Source organism: Athene cunicularia (assembly GCF_003259725.1).
Source record: "Athene cunicularia isolate RWA chromosome Z unlocalized genomic scaffold, athCun1 chrZ_part2, whole genome shotgun sequence".
Taxonomy (NCBI): domain Eukaryota; kingdom Metazoa; phylum Chordata; class Aves; order Strigiformes; family Strigidae; genus Athene; species Athene cunicularia.
In genome coordinates, this window is record NW_020799143.1 from 11,593,547 (window position 1) to 11,610,533 (window position 16,987).

The window sequence follows — 16,987 nt, forward strand, 5'->3', positions numbered from 1 at the left end:
ATCAGAGTAATCACCCAATGCCAGATAGCTTCCTTTCTAATAAGCCTTTCTACATCTAGAGTATGACAAGGCTTTAAATTAAAGTGCTAGATATTACAGTAATCTTCAGTAGCAATAATACTGGGGAGGAAAATCTCCATGTTTTACAGTGTACTTATTAAACCTGATTCCTAATAACCTGATCAAAGCCTCACTAAATCAGTTGTGAAATAAGGAATAATAAAAGTATGCAAAACATATTTCTATATCTCTAGGCCATAACACAAATCCCAAGGCTAAAACAGACAGTGATATACCTAGTATTTGTGCTGCACAAGAAACTTTTGGAAGCTGCACGACAGTGCTGGACACATACCTTTTCTCCAGCCATGCAGGGAAAGGATGTGAAATGCCAATGAACTCAAATGCCAGCAACCTGATCTCCCCAGCCTGCACTACTACCAGTGCAGAGCCACAACAAGCAGGACAAAATAAGAGCTTTTATGGTTACTGAGTGGGCTGGAGTTCTGCTTTGTGAAAATGGGGAGGTGGCTTGGGACAGGTAGCCAGCCTCCCACAGCAGGGAAGGAGACAGAGCAAGATATAGAGAAGGAGTAGGGAAAATATTCTAGAGACTGTTACCTGTCTCCTACACGTTGTAGTAGCTGTCATCTCTGACTCCTAGAGCCTCTTCTTTGTACACAATGCTTGTGGTGCCTAAATATGTGACATTTCAGAATTTCCGAACCAGATTAGAAATCAAGTCTCCCCTGCTTGTGTCACTTCAGGATACAAATTAGCCAGCTCTTTCAACACATCTTTATGTTAAGAAGTAATAGAGTCTGTGCAGCAGGAAAAAAATTATCCTAAATAAATTGAATTTATCCTGGCCCCATCTTTGTGGAAAAGAGATTTCTATTTTAAATTTACAGCAGGCTGTACTTGTACATAGAAAGCATGGCAACTATGCCTGTTGGTAGAAATATCCATGGCTTAGTACAGCTCTGTCTTTTGTAATGTGAACAGGACACTACTGTAGCTGTGTCACACACACAGATGCAGACTGAGGAGTGCTGTCATATGCAAAAACAGCTGTCATCTCCTCAGCGCTCCACTGCCAGGCAGAAGACAGGAAACCAGTTAGTTTTCTCGTCACCATGGAAGTCATCCAGATATACCACTTCTCTCACTACCTGCCCTTAGAGTCAGCCTCTATGCTCCCCCCATGTTTCCTACAAACCAGGAGCAGTCTGCATACACAGCTGAGCTGATCTTAGCACTCCTCACTGTGTATGAGTGTGTGTAGCCCAGACTATACTATCTGTAATACAAAGATTTGTTGAAAGATAGCTGCCAAATTTGTATCTTGAAGTGAGAAGTAGCAACTAAGTCTTCTGAGCTAAAAATGTGTCTGAAACATCAGAAAGCAAAAAGAAACCTCACAGAAATTTGGAGACATGCTTTAGACCACTGGTAAATGGTAAGCTAATAAAAGTCCTTGTGCTGAATGTAGTTTAAGCTACCATGCTTAGAGTAGATGGCAGTCTTTTTTGCAAGAACTGTGACTGTGAAACATGGTACCCTGTCCAGCATCCTTCTCATAACTGCACAAGAGCTACAGCCCCTACTGTCCCTGCATTGCTGTACTTCTGCAAACTATTCAGTCCTTGTTATTTGCCAACAGATGTTGAAATTTTGCCTACAGAAATAGCCAGATAAAACCAAATCTTAATTTACTGGCCTCACGTTATATTAAGCCACAGTTGCTGCTGCATTTGGACACAGGGTTCCAGGATGTTCCTTTTGATCAGGACAAACACAAAACATTTGTCCAGAAGTTGCTTAACAAATAGTTTTATCTCAGGCTTTGTTTTTGAAATGTAGATAATGTTGCAGGTTAGAGATTAAAAATATTAGGCAACTAAAAAAAAAGATAATTATTTTTCTTAAATTCAGGTGTATTTAAAACTACATAATACAAAGGGTACAATAGTAGGGTGAGGCATGCCAAAAAGGTGAAACAAGGAAAATACATATCTGATAAAGGTGTTTGATAAGGACTAACCTTTACTGAAATAGCCAACACAGCTTCAAAATACAGTAGCTCATCTAGCCTTCATTAAGCTGTTGCTCTGGTTCCATTATTGTCAGGTTTAGTCTTCATAAAAATGACCTCTGGTAGTAGGTTAGAAAAATAAAAAATTATGCTCACATTTGGAAATACCTGCATAAAGCGTGAAGCTGGAGAGCTAGAAAAATAATCCATTTCTAAATAGAAATTTGATAATTTAGCAAAAGCAATTACAGGGAGGAAAGGAGTGCATAACTCACACCAAAATTCCAGTGCAATTTTTAAATGAAAAATTTTTTTGAGGTATTCCACTGCAGGCTCAGAACCCTTTGGACTTGGAAGATCCCACCTATTTATGTATTGCAACATTAGTAAGAATGGCAGGTCCTAGGATCAACAGCCTTTCAGCGTTTTTCAAGGAACCAATCCCAGAAAAAAACTTCTATTATTTTTTCCCACTTGCCCAAGAAAATTATATCCAAAGAGACATAAAAGAAACATATCCAACTACAGTTGCTAGAATTCATAATACATTTTGAAATGAAAAGGTAGTCCTAGGTTAAAATGTAAATTTCTGATACTGGCTGAAACTTCTCTCTCACATATCGTGCAACAGTTATTTCTCTAACATTTACAGCTACCAAAACCAACAGCTGCTCACAAAGCAAGTGAAAATTTTGAAACCTCAGACCCATGTAACATATCAATATAAATTAAAAACTTTCCAAAATACTAAACTGTACAATCATGCCTTTTAGACAATAGAAAGCTACTTATTTCATTCAAACACACTAAGAGAAACACCTCAGTTGTGTAATATTTTTGGACTTTCCCTCTCCCAAAACCTCAAGCTTCCCCCTCCAATCACAGCATTTGTCCTGCAAATAAATATCTCATATTGACCCCTAGAGATTTAGAAAATAAAACAAGAGAAAAATGCCATAGAACTGGAAGATCATTAAAAAAGTAACCCTTGCACTTTGAATTGCGGTAACACATGGAACTGTTACCTCAAAATGCATTCATATCAGTGTTTCCTTCCAATCAGCTGACCCTTGATGCTTTAGTCAAAATTAAAGCCTTGAGCTTATAAAAAAAAAAAAAATGTTGAAGACACAAAAAATTTCACCAGTTTTCTCCACACGTGATCTATAAAATCAGTTTTTATTAAATTAAAAGTTCTAATGGAAAACTGCTCCAGAAATGTTTATCTCCCTCCAAAACAAGTATAGGAGTGATCAGTGAATTCTGTTCAGAGATATCACTGCTCAAGCAGTGGTTAGTCTGCCTTGGATTTTCTTTCTCATACTTTTATGTCTATATGTGTTTTTAACAGGTCATAAACAATTCATTGTGAGGTTTTGAGGAAAAGAAGTAAAACAATCAACCTGATATGAAAGCCCTTGAAATTAGGAACTGCACAGAGCATGAGGGATGGAGTACAATTCCCAGAAGACTGAATGTAAAATACAGTAATTAAGTGCCATAGATGTGGCAGACATTTTGTTTTCCAGAGTTCATTCTTATTCCCATATCACAGAGGTGTCAATTACAATTGTTATTCTAATAGTTCACAGTGGCACTTCCCATGTGGATCTGCTCCATTGATTTTAAACAGATTACACAACATCAGGAGCCAGGTCTAACTAGATAACCTACAACTCCTTCACAATCTGGTTGCTAATGAGACAAGACTGTAGTTTTGTGAACATTTATTTCCAAGTTAACGCTGGAGTTTCTTCTCAGAGACGATGCTTTCCTAAGCCTGTCTGTGATAGTAGATTCAGTCAGATTTAGGATCTGATCTGAATTAAGAATAAAAATCTTAACACACATCAGTTCCCTGAGGGGACAGAAAGCAATACGAAGATCTAATTATGCTGACACCACCATGAAAAGAAATGACTGTCATATCTTACTAGCATCTTCTGAGATTTCCTCTGAAATTGTTCTCCCCTTCACTAAGTCTTTTATATTCAAAATTATTTTACTTACTGACCTGAGCCTGTTAGTGCTCCTTGTATTTCAAATTGAATCTTAAACACAGCCAAGAGGCTGCTTTTTCTCTTCTTCTTTCTCTTTTTTTTTTTAATACCAAAAGCAACAAGCTCAAGCAACACCTGTAGCATCCAAGCATACCAAACCAATTGTCTACTTAGACACTTGTTCGCTACCTTTACCAGAAAGCCCTGTAGTACTAACAATGAAGAATGGACTACTGTAAAATACAGGACATATGGCCACTTACTGTGCAGTTTCCACCAGGCTGGGGTAATAGCAAATAAGAGGTAGTCCAGAGGTCGTGCTTCAACAGGACATCCAGGTCTATGCAGGCCTCCTCTCCATGTAGTACCAAAGGGTACGAACAGAGGCCTGAAACATTCCCACAAGAGTGCAAAATGACAACATCATTGTAAACTTCTGTTAATTTTCCTTATGATACTCACATGTATTAATCCAAACCTGATGCACGGTACAGTGATACTGGTTTTAGCGGATATAGAGGGAAGATGTTCTAGCATCATGCAAATTGCTCTGTTTATTGAAGCAACTTCTAATATCTGCAAATGATGATGAATGTCAGGCAGTATTTACTCATGCCTTAAGATTATTCCAGTCTAGTTCTCCTGAAGACTACTGCATTATATAAATATTCAGTCAGAATTCATATTCAGAGTGTCAGAGTTGACAACAGAGCAAATAACATTCTTCCATTAAATCTGCCATATTGAACCTATACCCAAGCCATACAAACTTTCAGTATTGCTGAAACACTACAACTGGAATCAGACACATGAAACAAAGCAGCTTTCAGGACGTATGTCCTGTCCCTGGATCACAGAACCGCTGAAGGTGAAAGGGACCTCTAGGTCCAACACCTGTGCTCAAGCACGGTCACCTAGAGTAGATGGCCCTGGATTATATCCACAAAAGTTTCAAATATCTCCAAGGATGGAGACTCTACCACCTCCCTGGGCAACCTGTGCCAGTGCTCAGTAACCCTCATAGTAAAAATGTGTTTCCTGATGTTCAGGAAGAACCACCTGTGTTTCAGTTTATAAGTATAAGAAAGTATAAGAAAGACGAAGGAGATCCTCCATCCCCTGCTAGACCCAGGAGGAAACATGGCAACTAGTGATGAGGACAAGGCTGAGGTGCTTAATGCCTTCTTTGCCTCAGTCTTTAGTAACAAGTCTAGTTGTACTGAGGGAATCCAGCTCCTCAGCCAGAAGACAGAGACTGGGAGAACGACCCCCCCACAATCCAGGAGGAGACAGTCAGTGACCTGCTGCATCACACAGACACACACAAGTCTATGGGACCAGATGGGATACACCCGAGAGTGCTGAAGGAGCTGGCTGGGGTGCTCGCCAAGCCACTTTCCATCATTTATCAGCAGTCCTGGCTGACCAGGGAGGTCCCAACAGATTGGAAATTGGCCAATGTGACACCCATCTATAAAAAGGGTCGGAAGGATGATCCAGAAAATGACAGGCCTGTCAGCTTGACTTTGGTGTCCAGGAAGCTGGTGAAGTAGCTCATCCTGAGTATCATCACACAACACATGTGGGAAAACCAGATGCTCAGGCCCAGTCAGCATGGGTTTATGAAAGGCAGGTCCTGCCTGACAAACCTGATCTCCTTCTACGACAGGGTGACATGCTTATTGCATGAGGGAAAGGCTTTGGGTGTTCACAGAAGATCATCCATTCCAACCATCAACCCAACATTAACAGTTCCCAGCTGCACCATATACCTGAGCAATATGTTGACCCTACTCTTAAACACCTCCAGTGATGGAGACTCCACCACTGCCCTGGCCAACAGCCTATTCCAATGTCTAACAACCTGTTCTGTAAAGAAATGCTTCCTAATATCCAGTCTAAACCTTCTCTGGTGCAACTTGAGGCCATTACCTCTTGTCCAATCCCTTATTACTTTGTTAAAGAGGCTCATCCCCAGCTCTCTGCACCCTCCTTCCAGGGAGCTGCAGAGGGCGATGAGGTGACCCCTCAGCCTCCTCTTCTCCAGACTAAACACCCCCAGTGCCCTCAGCTGTTCCTCATAGGACCTGTGCTCCGGACCCTGCACCAGCTTCGTTGCCCTTCTCTGGACATGCTCGAGTCATTCACGACATCAATGGTCTCCCTAAGCACTCATGGGTGCATCACATCAGTGCCCATGAACTTAGGTATGTCCAGTTTCCTGACCTGATCCTTGCCCACCAATGATGCATTTTCCTTCTTCAGTCTTTTCCCCTGGTCTCTAGGACCTGGGATACCTGAAGGATAGTCTTGCTAGTAAAGACTGAGGCAAAGAAGGCATTCAGTTCCTCAGTGTTTTCTATGTCCTGTGTAAAAGTCCCTAGCCTACTAAGCAGTGGGCTCACATGTCCTGTCCCTGGGTCACAGAACCACTGAAGGTGGAAGGGACCTCTAGACATCACCTGGGTCTGTCTTTTGTCATTTACGTGTTTATAGAAGACTTTCTGTTACCCTTGAACTTCCCCATGAGATTCATCTCCAGGTGGGCTTTGGCTTTCCTAGCCATGCTTTCTTCTGCATAATTGGACAGTATCTTTTTATGCCTCCCAGGTTATCTGCCCCTGTTTGCACATTCTGTATACTTTTTTCTCTCTCAGTTTTGTCAGGAACTCATTGTTCATCCACACAGGCCTCTTGTCATTTTTATTTGACTTCTTGCTCACTGGCATGAACTGCTTTTGAGCTTAGAGGAGGTTATCCTTGGAGATCAATCAACTTTCTTGGCGCTTATTTCTTCCAAGGTCTTATCCTATGGGACACTTTCAAACACATTCCTGAAGAGGTCAGTCTGCTCTTCTGAAGTCCAGAGTTGTCATCTTGCTTTTTACTCTGCTCCCTTTCAAGATCCCAGACTCCATCATTTCATAGTCACTGCAGCCAAGGCTAACTTTGACCTTCATATCCCCAGAAAGCCCTGTTTATTTGTAAGTATGAGGTCCAGCAGAACATCTCTTCTGGCTGGATCCTCTACACTTCCATCAGGAAACTTTCACTGGTTTCATTCAGGAAACTCCTGGACTGATTATGCCCTGATGTCTTGTCCTTCCAGAAGAAACTGGGGTGGCTGAAGCCCTCCACAAGGACTAGGGCCTGTTAACATGAGGCTGCTTCTAGCTGCCTGTAGAAGGCCTCAACCACTTGTTCTTCCTGATCCAGTGGCCTATAGCAGACACCCACTACAGTGTCACCCATACTGGTCTATTTGTTAATCCTTACCTATAAAATCTCTGTTGGCTCCTCATCCTTCCCCAGGGAAATCTTCATGCATTCCAGCCACTCTTTTACATAAGGAGCAGCTCCACCTCCTCATTTTTCCAGGCTGTCTTTCAGAGCCTGAATCCTTCCATTGCAGCACGCCAGTCACACAAGCCATCCCACCACATCCCCGTGATCCCAATAAAAGCACAGCCCTGCAACTGCATAGAGGTCTCTGAATCCTCATGTTTACTCCCCATGCTGTGTGCATTAGTGTGCAGGCACTTGAAAGAGGCACACCAGCATGCTGATTTCCCAGAAACAGTCTGGGAGGTTTCTACACCTTGGTGTCTTGTAGGCACTTCCTTGCTTATATGCAAAAGCTTGAGCCCTGTTTTGTGGATTTTGTTCCCTTTCACTCACATCATGTCAACACTGCCCATCACTCCTTCACAGGGTTGCTTGTAACTCTCTCCCTCTCCTGTTACTCCTATTTTAAAGCTCTTCTTACCAGACCAGCCATCCTGCTGGCAAAGATACCTTTGTCCCACTTTATTAGATGGATCTCATCTCTCCCAGTCAGATGCTGATCCTCAGAAAAGTTCCCATGATCTGAGAAACCAAACCCAGCTGGAGACACCAGCTCTGCAACCAGTAGTTAACACATAGTCAGCCCTCTCCCCTCACCAGTAGGATTGAGAGAAACACCACCTGGGTCCCATAACCCTGTTTATCAACCCCAGAACTCTGTAGTTACTTTTGATACTCTTGAGGCTGTCCCTGGTAGTATCACTCATGCCTAAATGGGAAAAGAGCTGGGGATAATAGAGAGTGGGACGAGTTTTAGCAGTGTCTCCACAACATCCTAGATCCACAGCCCCAGAAAACAGCAAAATTCTTTGGACAACAGGTCAGACTGACAGGTGAGTGCCTCAGTCCCCTGTTGCAGAGAGTGACCCATTGCTATCACTCACCACTTCCTCCAGGTTATCCTGTGTGGTTCAGAGTTAGTCATCCTGGTTATTTCATTTGAAAGCACACCTACCTCTTCCACAGCTTTGAGGGTAGCAAACCTGTCCCACAGCTGCAAGGCTTCAGGTGGAGCAGAAGCCTTTCTGCTAGATTGTGATGTGCCCTGGGGTGAAACATGCAACATGTTTTTAACAAACCAAGGAACGTTTAAGGAGAAAATATCAAGTGTTAATATAGTATCATACCTAGGGCATTAAGTGAGACAGGCAGTAAAGAACAGGGGTATAAATTAAGTCCCTCGGCCGGGAAATAGTATTTCTCTGTTGAGAACTTCTGACCAGCATGCCATCATCTGTTATACACATAGCACATGCCAAATATTAATTACTGTGACCGATTCAGGGAAAACACATTTTAGGAGTTGACTGTCAATACCAGATAGCCAACAAGCTCTTAAAAATTACATGCCAATTTATCTTTTAATTTGTAGGAGAGATTTCTAATATGAACTTCTGAATTTTTAATTGTTAGATAAATGAAAAAGTTAAATAAAAAGAAAGAGTAGGAATGAAACAGACAGGTGAAACAGAGTGATGAAGTCTTTCCCCATTTACACCAACCCTGAAAGCTCCAGGTAGTTCAGCTTAATACAACATAAACTTATACTAGTACAAAGTAAGAGGAAAAGGAACTACAGGACATTTTCTGGGCAGAAACTTTCCCATAGTAGAACCTTCCAACATACAAAAAGCCTGCTTATAGCATAAAAGCAGATATATCCTAATCATTTTCAACCATGTCACAGTATTGTTAATGAGCACTTCACTGCAACAAATATTATTGCTTTCCTTAAACCCTCATTCCTGAAATCATGTGCTACCTTAAAATGCCAACACATGCTTTGATGTACAGGTCTCATAGCTAGAGAGGAAGGAACTTTGGTGATAGAGACTTTTATAAAATGTGAAAACAAAACCAGATTTACATTTTTAAAAAATTAAAAAATAAAAGTTTTACCTCCTTTAGTTACCTGGTTGTATCAAGTTCCTGCAGTTGCCAGTGTCTAACTGCTGAACTCACCTTCTTCAAATGCACTCAGAACCCATAGTTGACTTGCTCTACCTCTCTGGGGCCAGAGTAGCACCACAAAAATCTTGGGATCAATATATTTTCAAATCTTTATCTTAACAGAAAGTTATACAGATACCACAGGTGACATACCATTGCAGATTTTAAACCAGCAAACCAGAATAAGAATGAAACATTGAATAACTTTTCATGCCATTCATAAAACTGTAGAAAATCTGAAAGAAAAATGTTGTTGTCTTCCTCCATGCAAAACACTGCAACTAGTGTACACACAAAAAATTTGACACATCCCAGGCATAGATAGCAGCTTCCGTAGCTTAGAGAAGCACCATATGCATTTATCAACTTAAGGTGTAACACAATGTACAGTGTAGCACATTGTTTTTTCTAAACATATTATTTTATGCCATTACATAATACATAGGACCAAAGGCTGACTAGCCTCAACTTGTCTGGACCTGTGTAACAAGTGAAAAAGAAAATGAAATGTAAATTTGGATTCAAACATTGCTCTTGTATAGCCTAAAACTGATTTTTAGTTCTCTAAGATGATATTCTTCCTTACAGATCTATTCACCTTGTTTTGACAGCTAGTTTAATTATTTGATAAATGTCACTGTTGATTTTAGGAAAAGGCTGAAAGCAATAGTGGAAAATAGAAGCTCTGAACATAGCAGAGGTATTATGTTTAAGATGTAACTGATTTTAGAAATAAAATGCATCTTTACTAAGATTTTGCTGAACCTCGAGTAGTTATGTTGCAGTTGGCAACAAGAAAACAGAAAGTTCCAAGGAGAGGTAAAAGATAGTAACATCCTTTCACATTATGTCAGTCCGCACATAATGAGAACAGCATGCAGACCCCCTATTTAAAATAAGCAACACCCATAACTATGAATGGACCAGTGAAGGAGACAGCGAGCTGTAGGATAGAATATGGTCACAGCTGGAATCAGCTCAAGCAGCAGATTCAGTGGTGAAAAGAGAGAAGAAACTTCCTGAACTGCTTAACATATAGAAGGGTTATCCATGAGGTACATAACCAGCATTACGTTGAGTTACAGTTCTTCTGTTTATTAGGACTAATTTAAATGAGGCCTCAAAATCAGGAAAAAAAAAAAAAAAAAATTCCAATCTCCTTCCATCCTCTATGATGCAGGAGCTAATCTGTATGGAAATCCTCCAGAGACCAGGACCTAGCAGCTACTGAAGTCAAGTCATCAAGAAAGCACATTCCCTGTTTATCATTTTGTTCAGTGCTTCCTTTGCAGAAAATAAACACAGTAAAACAGTTCCAGTGGTGTGAATGTTCAAGGAGGAAAAAAAGATTATAGTGTTCAGTGTTAACTGTAAATTTTAAACCAAAATCTGATGCAACACTGTTATTCCTAGCTACTCATTAATCAAATTTCAGGTTGTTTGCTTTCATTATAAGTTTATATTCCTAGTTTATACTTTGTTATCCTTAAAAACAAGGCAAAAACAGTGCAGAACAAGCAAAAGGAACACAATGAAAAGTAATTATCTGGTTTATTTTTGCACATTGAGCAACTGAGTATTCTATAACACATATTTCAATTGCTCCCAGTCTTTCTGCTTTTGAATAGCAGCTACTTGTGAAGCAGAAGGAGTGTTGGGTTTTAGGAAGTGTAGTATCTGACATCAGCAACTTGAAAATAGCATAATTTGCTATTAGTACACACAATTCCTTTAATCATAAATTTATTCACTTTCAAAAACTGAAAAAGTATGTAGTATGCCAATAACAAAATTGTCTTCCCTGGAAGTGTTGGATTTTATTGAAAGATAATAGTCTAAAGTAAAACTACTAGTAAAGCAAGCTAGAAGATAATAGTCTAAAGTAAAACTACTAGTTAACCAAGCTAGATAGAAAACCAATAAAATTAGACTCCATTCAAAATGAGGTGTCTTTTGACACACAGGTTTTATATTGCAATGGATGACACCAATAAAATTACATTTAACAGCATATGATAACACATGTGATAACATATATTCTCACAGTATTTTTGTTTTATAGGACATAGAAGTATAACTCAAATGCAGTTACGCTGAAATTAGGACTTTCAGTTATAGCTGACATTATCCACTGGACGGCTTAGGTATAATGGAGACAGTTGTATATGTACATCATCTTCCCCTTAAGCAGAGGTACTTGACAAATTCTGTGACAGAAATACTGCTTTCTTTCTGATTTTAGGAAATAACATTCTACAAGAGCTTGGAATAAAAGCTATCAGCCCTGCAGGGAAGTACTTCAGGATACTGGTGGATGAAAAATTGGACATAAGCTGGCAATGTGTGCATGCAGCACAGAAAGCCAACTGTATCCTGCATCAAATGGTGCATGACAAGCAGATCAAGGGAAGTGATTCTCCCCTCTACTCTGCTACCATGAGACTCCACCTGGAGTACTGTGTCCAGTTGTGGGGTTCCCCAATACAAGACATGGACCTGTTGGAGGAGGTCCAGAGGAGGGCATAGAAATGGTCAGAGGACCGGAACACCTCTCCTGTGAGGAAAAGGCTGAGAGCTGAGTTATTCAGATTGGAGAAGAGGGAGCTCCAGGGAGACCTTCTTGCAGCTTTTCAATATATAAAGGGGGATTATCAGAAGGGTGGAGAAAGACTTTTTACCAGGGTCTGTAGTGATAGGACAAGGTGTAACAGTTTTAAACTGAAATAGGGTAACTTTAGATTAGAGATAAGGAAGAAACTCTTGACTGTGAGGGTGGTGACACACTGGAACAGGTTTCCCAGAGATGTTGCAGATGTGACATCACAGGAAGCATTCAAGGTCAGGTTGGACAGGGCTTTGAGCAACCTGATCTACTAAAAGATGTGCCTGAACGTGGCAGGTTGGGCTAGATAATCTTTGAAGATCCCTTCCAATAGAAACCCCTCTGTGATTCTATGAAAATTAGATTCACAGATATCCCAAATCAAGGTGGGGAACACTAGTTTGATTCCCTGTATAGCATTAACCATTTTCCATGGCTTAATTTTTAAACAATTTTTTTTAAGGAAAATGTTAACCTGGACTTAAAGTTTGCTAGTGACTAAGAATTCATCAGTGTTTTATAAATTGTCCCATGGTTACTCTTACTGAAAAATGGGCCATTTTTTCCTATGTTCAAATCTATGATTTCAAGTTTTAGACTTCTGCCTTACGTTTGTCTGCTGCAGTAAAAAAAATGCTGTTTCTAGACTGCAATTTTTCACTGATAAATATTGATGACCAAATGGACTTGTTCACAGTTTAATGAACTTTAAAAATGTGTGTTTTCTATTTATGCTATTGGGTTTTTTTCTGAACATTCCCCAGTTTATTTGCATCACTCTTAATTGTGAACAGCATATATCTTTCAAGATTAGCAACAAAGTTAAATAAGTACTAATACAACTTCTCTATTCAAGTACCTTCTGTTAATATATCCTAAAATTCTCACACTAGAATTTGCACTGGGAAGTTTTGCTCAGTTAATTGTGTTTGCACCTTTAGTTTTCCTTAAAGTTTCAACTCCCATATAAACACAGCAGTTGTAATTTCCATTCCTATGATTTTCAGTGGATCATATTATTCTACAATAGAACTCTAGAAATGCCAAATTAGATGTCTTACAGAAGTTTATTACATCAATATCGAATCAACCAAATTTATAATTTCACTAAAAGAAAGTTTGGTAGTTTCAGATAGCCTGATTGCTATAAAACCACTTAGACTGCCACTATTTTATCATAATTCAAGACCTTTGTAATAAAAACAACATTTCAGATCTTCCATTATTCTGTTTCAAATCAAGTTTTCTTGGAATTTTTTTAAACTTTCTCTTTGTTCCAGAATTTGCTTTAAATCAGTATTAACACCTAGAGACCTACTCAAAAAGGTTTCATTTTGGATAGTAACATGAGCACAGGAGATTGTGGCTGGGAAAAATAACACACAATATTTACAGATTCTATTCTCTCAAAAGAATGAATGTTAAAAAGTTAAAAAGGAAAGAAAAAAATCAAAGCCAGTATTTTTTTATATATAGAAGTCTTGAGAAGTACATCCTTTGTTGCTTTGCTTTTTAAATATGAATGCCACTCTACTGTACAAAACTGGACATAGCTCGTCTGTAATAAAACTTAAAGACGTAAATATCATTTCCCCTAACTGCACTTATAAATTTATGAATATTTAAATTCTCTAATTTGAGTCCAATTTGAGTCAAAATTCTCAGTCTCGTCTTTTTAGAGTTAAAAGTATTGATTTATTAAACAAAATATATGTGTAAAACTAGACTTTTGAAATTCTACATTATATACACTTACATAATTATATATAAACAGATTATTAAGTAGCAAGCAAAATAACTTTTTATCCAGCAAAATCATTCTTATACAACATGGGAAATAACAATGCATATCCACAGAATCCTGTAATCTGAAAACATTAGTAGAAGACAGTATCATCATTTTGCAGATAGTATTTGTTTGCACTGCTTAATCCCCAAAATTTTATTTAATACACTGCTATATTATAAAACTGCTTAGCACAGAAGTTTCAGTCATTTTAGTATTTGAATTTGTGGACAGGTAAAAGCTTATAATATGCTTGGAAAAAAAGCAGCAGAATTGCTGCATTTTCTATATATAAAGTTGTTGAAACTTATCTAAAATGAAAAATCCGAGGGAGGACAATTTCCTTGAAGAACAGAAAGTAAATTCAAACTATGTATGTGTTTGCACTTTAAATATTGTAAAGAACTGAATGTGCTATATGGTTTTAAGAATACAAGAGATCACACTCATTTTCTAAATTAATCCTTCTCCTTTATAAAATCAAATTTCTTTTTAAGATGATGATTTTTTTTCCACAGTTTCTACTACAATGGATGTCTTCATCCTGAGGGCATCTATGCCTGTGTATACTTTATTACAGTGAACAATTACTTTCAGCAGGTCTATATGTAAATTAATGGCTGTGGCTGTGGACTTGAAAATAAACATGTTGATTTAAAAGGTGAAACAACATCTTATGAAGGCTCTACTGATTTGTTTTATCTGTAGTTACTGGGAGCAAGTACAGCAACAAATAAAGAAATTCATTATGAATTTGAAGTGCTTCTGGCCATCTGTGTTTTCCTGTTTTTTCTATTCAGGTGGATAAAAAAGAGTTATTCTGATATTCACTAGTGATGTAGAGATTTTTGATCTTCAAAGCTGAAGACTGAGTAATACTTTTGTAGTGTAGGAAGGAGTAGAATCTGTGAAAAGAAAAAAAATATATATATTTCAGACTTCAGCTATGTAATCCAGTGCAAATAAATGGACCCCTGAGCTAGAAACAGCTAGGTTTGGTTTTATTTCAAAGGCACTCTACAAATGATCTCTGTGCTATCTTTCAAGAATTCTCCTAGCTTGTATTATACAGAAGTTATTCCTCCTCCAGTCTGCTTTTCAAAGGCAGGTCTTGGCATAATCTATAGCACAAGTTCAGAAGCAGTAAATCCAAGAGTCATTCATGATCCAGCCTCATCATAAAAAGCATGGAGATAAGTTTTGTCTAGGAAGGCAGAAAAGTGTCTCCCTGAGCTGGTTTGCCCCAAAGGAGTATAAAGCTGGCCTCTGCTTGACAGGGACAAATGCAGGTTTGAGGCAGCCTGACAGCCATTATTTTAGACTCCACATTTCACGAGTATGTAAATACCATTCCATTACTACATATTTCATGAGTATCACTGAAGTCAAATTATGACCTCAGTTTTTCCTGCATTCCTTCACTCCATTTTAACCACTATTGCTACCATTATTAGAATCAGGCAGACTTTTATAGCAGACTTCACTTTAGACGTAGATGGCGTGAATACTTATGGACATTAAGTAATAAAAGTCTAGTATTAGAACATGAAAAGTATTCTGCAGCCACATTCTGTGGCCTTTCTTTACATTTCTCTCCTACTATACAGACCACTTATGTGAAATGCAAGGAATGAAAAGATACCATAAGATTCATTGCACAAATTTCATTTCTACACACAAACTCTCAAACGACATTTGACAGACCCTACAGGGTATTTTAGCTCAGGGGAAATTTTCCCTTTGTTTCCTAACATGTTTTACTAAACAAGACTCAAGAGATTGCCAGTTACTTAATTATGGTAAATATATGACAGAATAGCAAAACAAAGTAATATGTAAACTTTCATGTGCTGTGCACTAAAGACAAAGACAGTTTGTTACTGCAGTTATTTTACTACAGTGATTTTACAGTGATTAAACAATTAGTACATTGATACAAATAAACTGATAAAGAATGTTCTATCAATACAAAAAACACTTCATATATATGCTGTGTTTCATTTTGAGTAGGAGAAGCACTTCTGCAGGAATTCAAAATCATCAGTGCTAATTGCAAGAGACATAAGTAAATCTTGAGAATGAGGATAATCACTACATATGTTATCATTGATTTAAGGTTATGCATGTACAAACACACCATTAATTTTGTGTACATTTGTTCAATAACAACTGTTTCAGTTAGGGCCCATAGTTTTGGAAAACGCACTTGACATTTTCACTTTTAATCTTATTTAATAACAGAATCACAGAATCAACTAGGTTGGAAAGGACCTTGAAGATCATCTAGTCCAACCATCAACCCAAAATTAACAGTTCCCAGCTACAGCAGATCCTTAAGCTCTAAATTGACCCTACTCTTGAACACCTCCAGGGATGGAGACTCCACCACCTCCCTGGGCAGCACATTCCAACGCCTAACAACCCCTTCTGGAAAGAAATGCTTTCTAATATCCAGTCTAAACCTTCCCTGATACAACTTGAGGCCATTCCCTCTTGTCCTATTGCTTGTTAATTGGTTACAGAGACTCATCCCCAGCTCTCTGCACCCTCCTTTCAGGGAGCTGCAGAGGGCGATGAGGTCTCCCCTCAGCCTCCTCTTCTCCAGACTAAACACCCCCAGTTCCCTCAGCTGCTCCCCATCAGACCTGTGCTCCAGACCCTGCACCAGCTTCGTTGCCCTTCTCTGGACACGCTTGAGTCATTCAATGTCCTTTTTGTAGTGAGGGGCCCAAAACTGAACACAGGAATCGAGGGGCAGCCTCCCCAGTGCTGAGTACGGGGGTCAGATCCCTTCCCTGTCCCTGCTGGCCACGCTATTGCTGACACAAGCCAGGATGCCATTGGCCTTCTTGGCCCCCTGGGCACACTGCTGGCTCCTGTTCAGCCGGCTGTCAATCAACAACCTCAGGTCCCTCTCTGACTGGCAGCTCTTCAGCCACTCCTCCCCAAGCCTGTAGCGCTGCTGGGGGTTGTTGTGGCCCAAGGGCAGCCCCCGGCATTTGGCCTTATGGAAACTCCTCCAGTTGGCCTCAGCCCATGGCTCCAGCCTGTCCAGGTCTCTCTGCAGAGCCTCCCTACCCTCGAGCAGATCAACACTCCCACCCAACTTGGGGTCATCTGCAAACTGACTGAGGGTGCACTCAATCCCCTCCTCTAGATCATCAGTAAAGATGTTAAACAGGAGTGGCCAAAAACTGAGCCCTGCGGGACACCACTCGCGACCGGCCACCAACTGGATTTAACTCCGTTCACCACAGCTCTTTGGGCCC

General features: G+C 39.5%; 1 protein-coding gene across 1 annotated transcript in view; it reads right to left on the reverse strand.

Annotated features, from left to right (window-relative positions):
* Positions 1–13,668: 13,668 nt before the first annotated feature.
* LRRC2 (leucine rich repeat containing 2) overlaps positions 13,669–16,987 on the reverse strand; it is an 81,113-nt gene continuing 77,794 nt past the window's right edge. Inside the window, exon 9 of the mRNA XM_026866324.1 lies at positions 13,669–14,623. Within this exon, the coding sequence (XP_026722125.1) occupies positions 14,574–14,623 (50 nt within the window). The 3' untranslated portion in view covers positions 13,669–14,573. The remainder of the gene's footprint in view (positions 14,624–16,987) is intronic.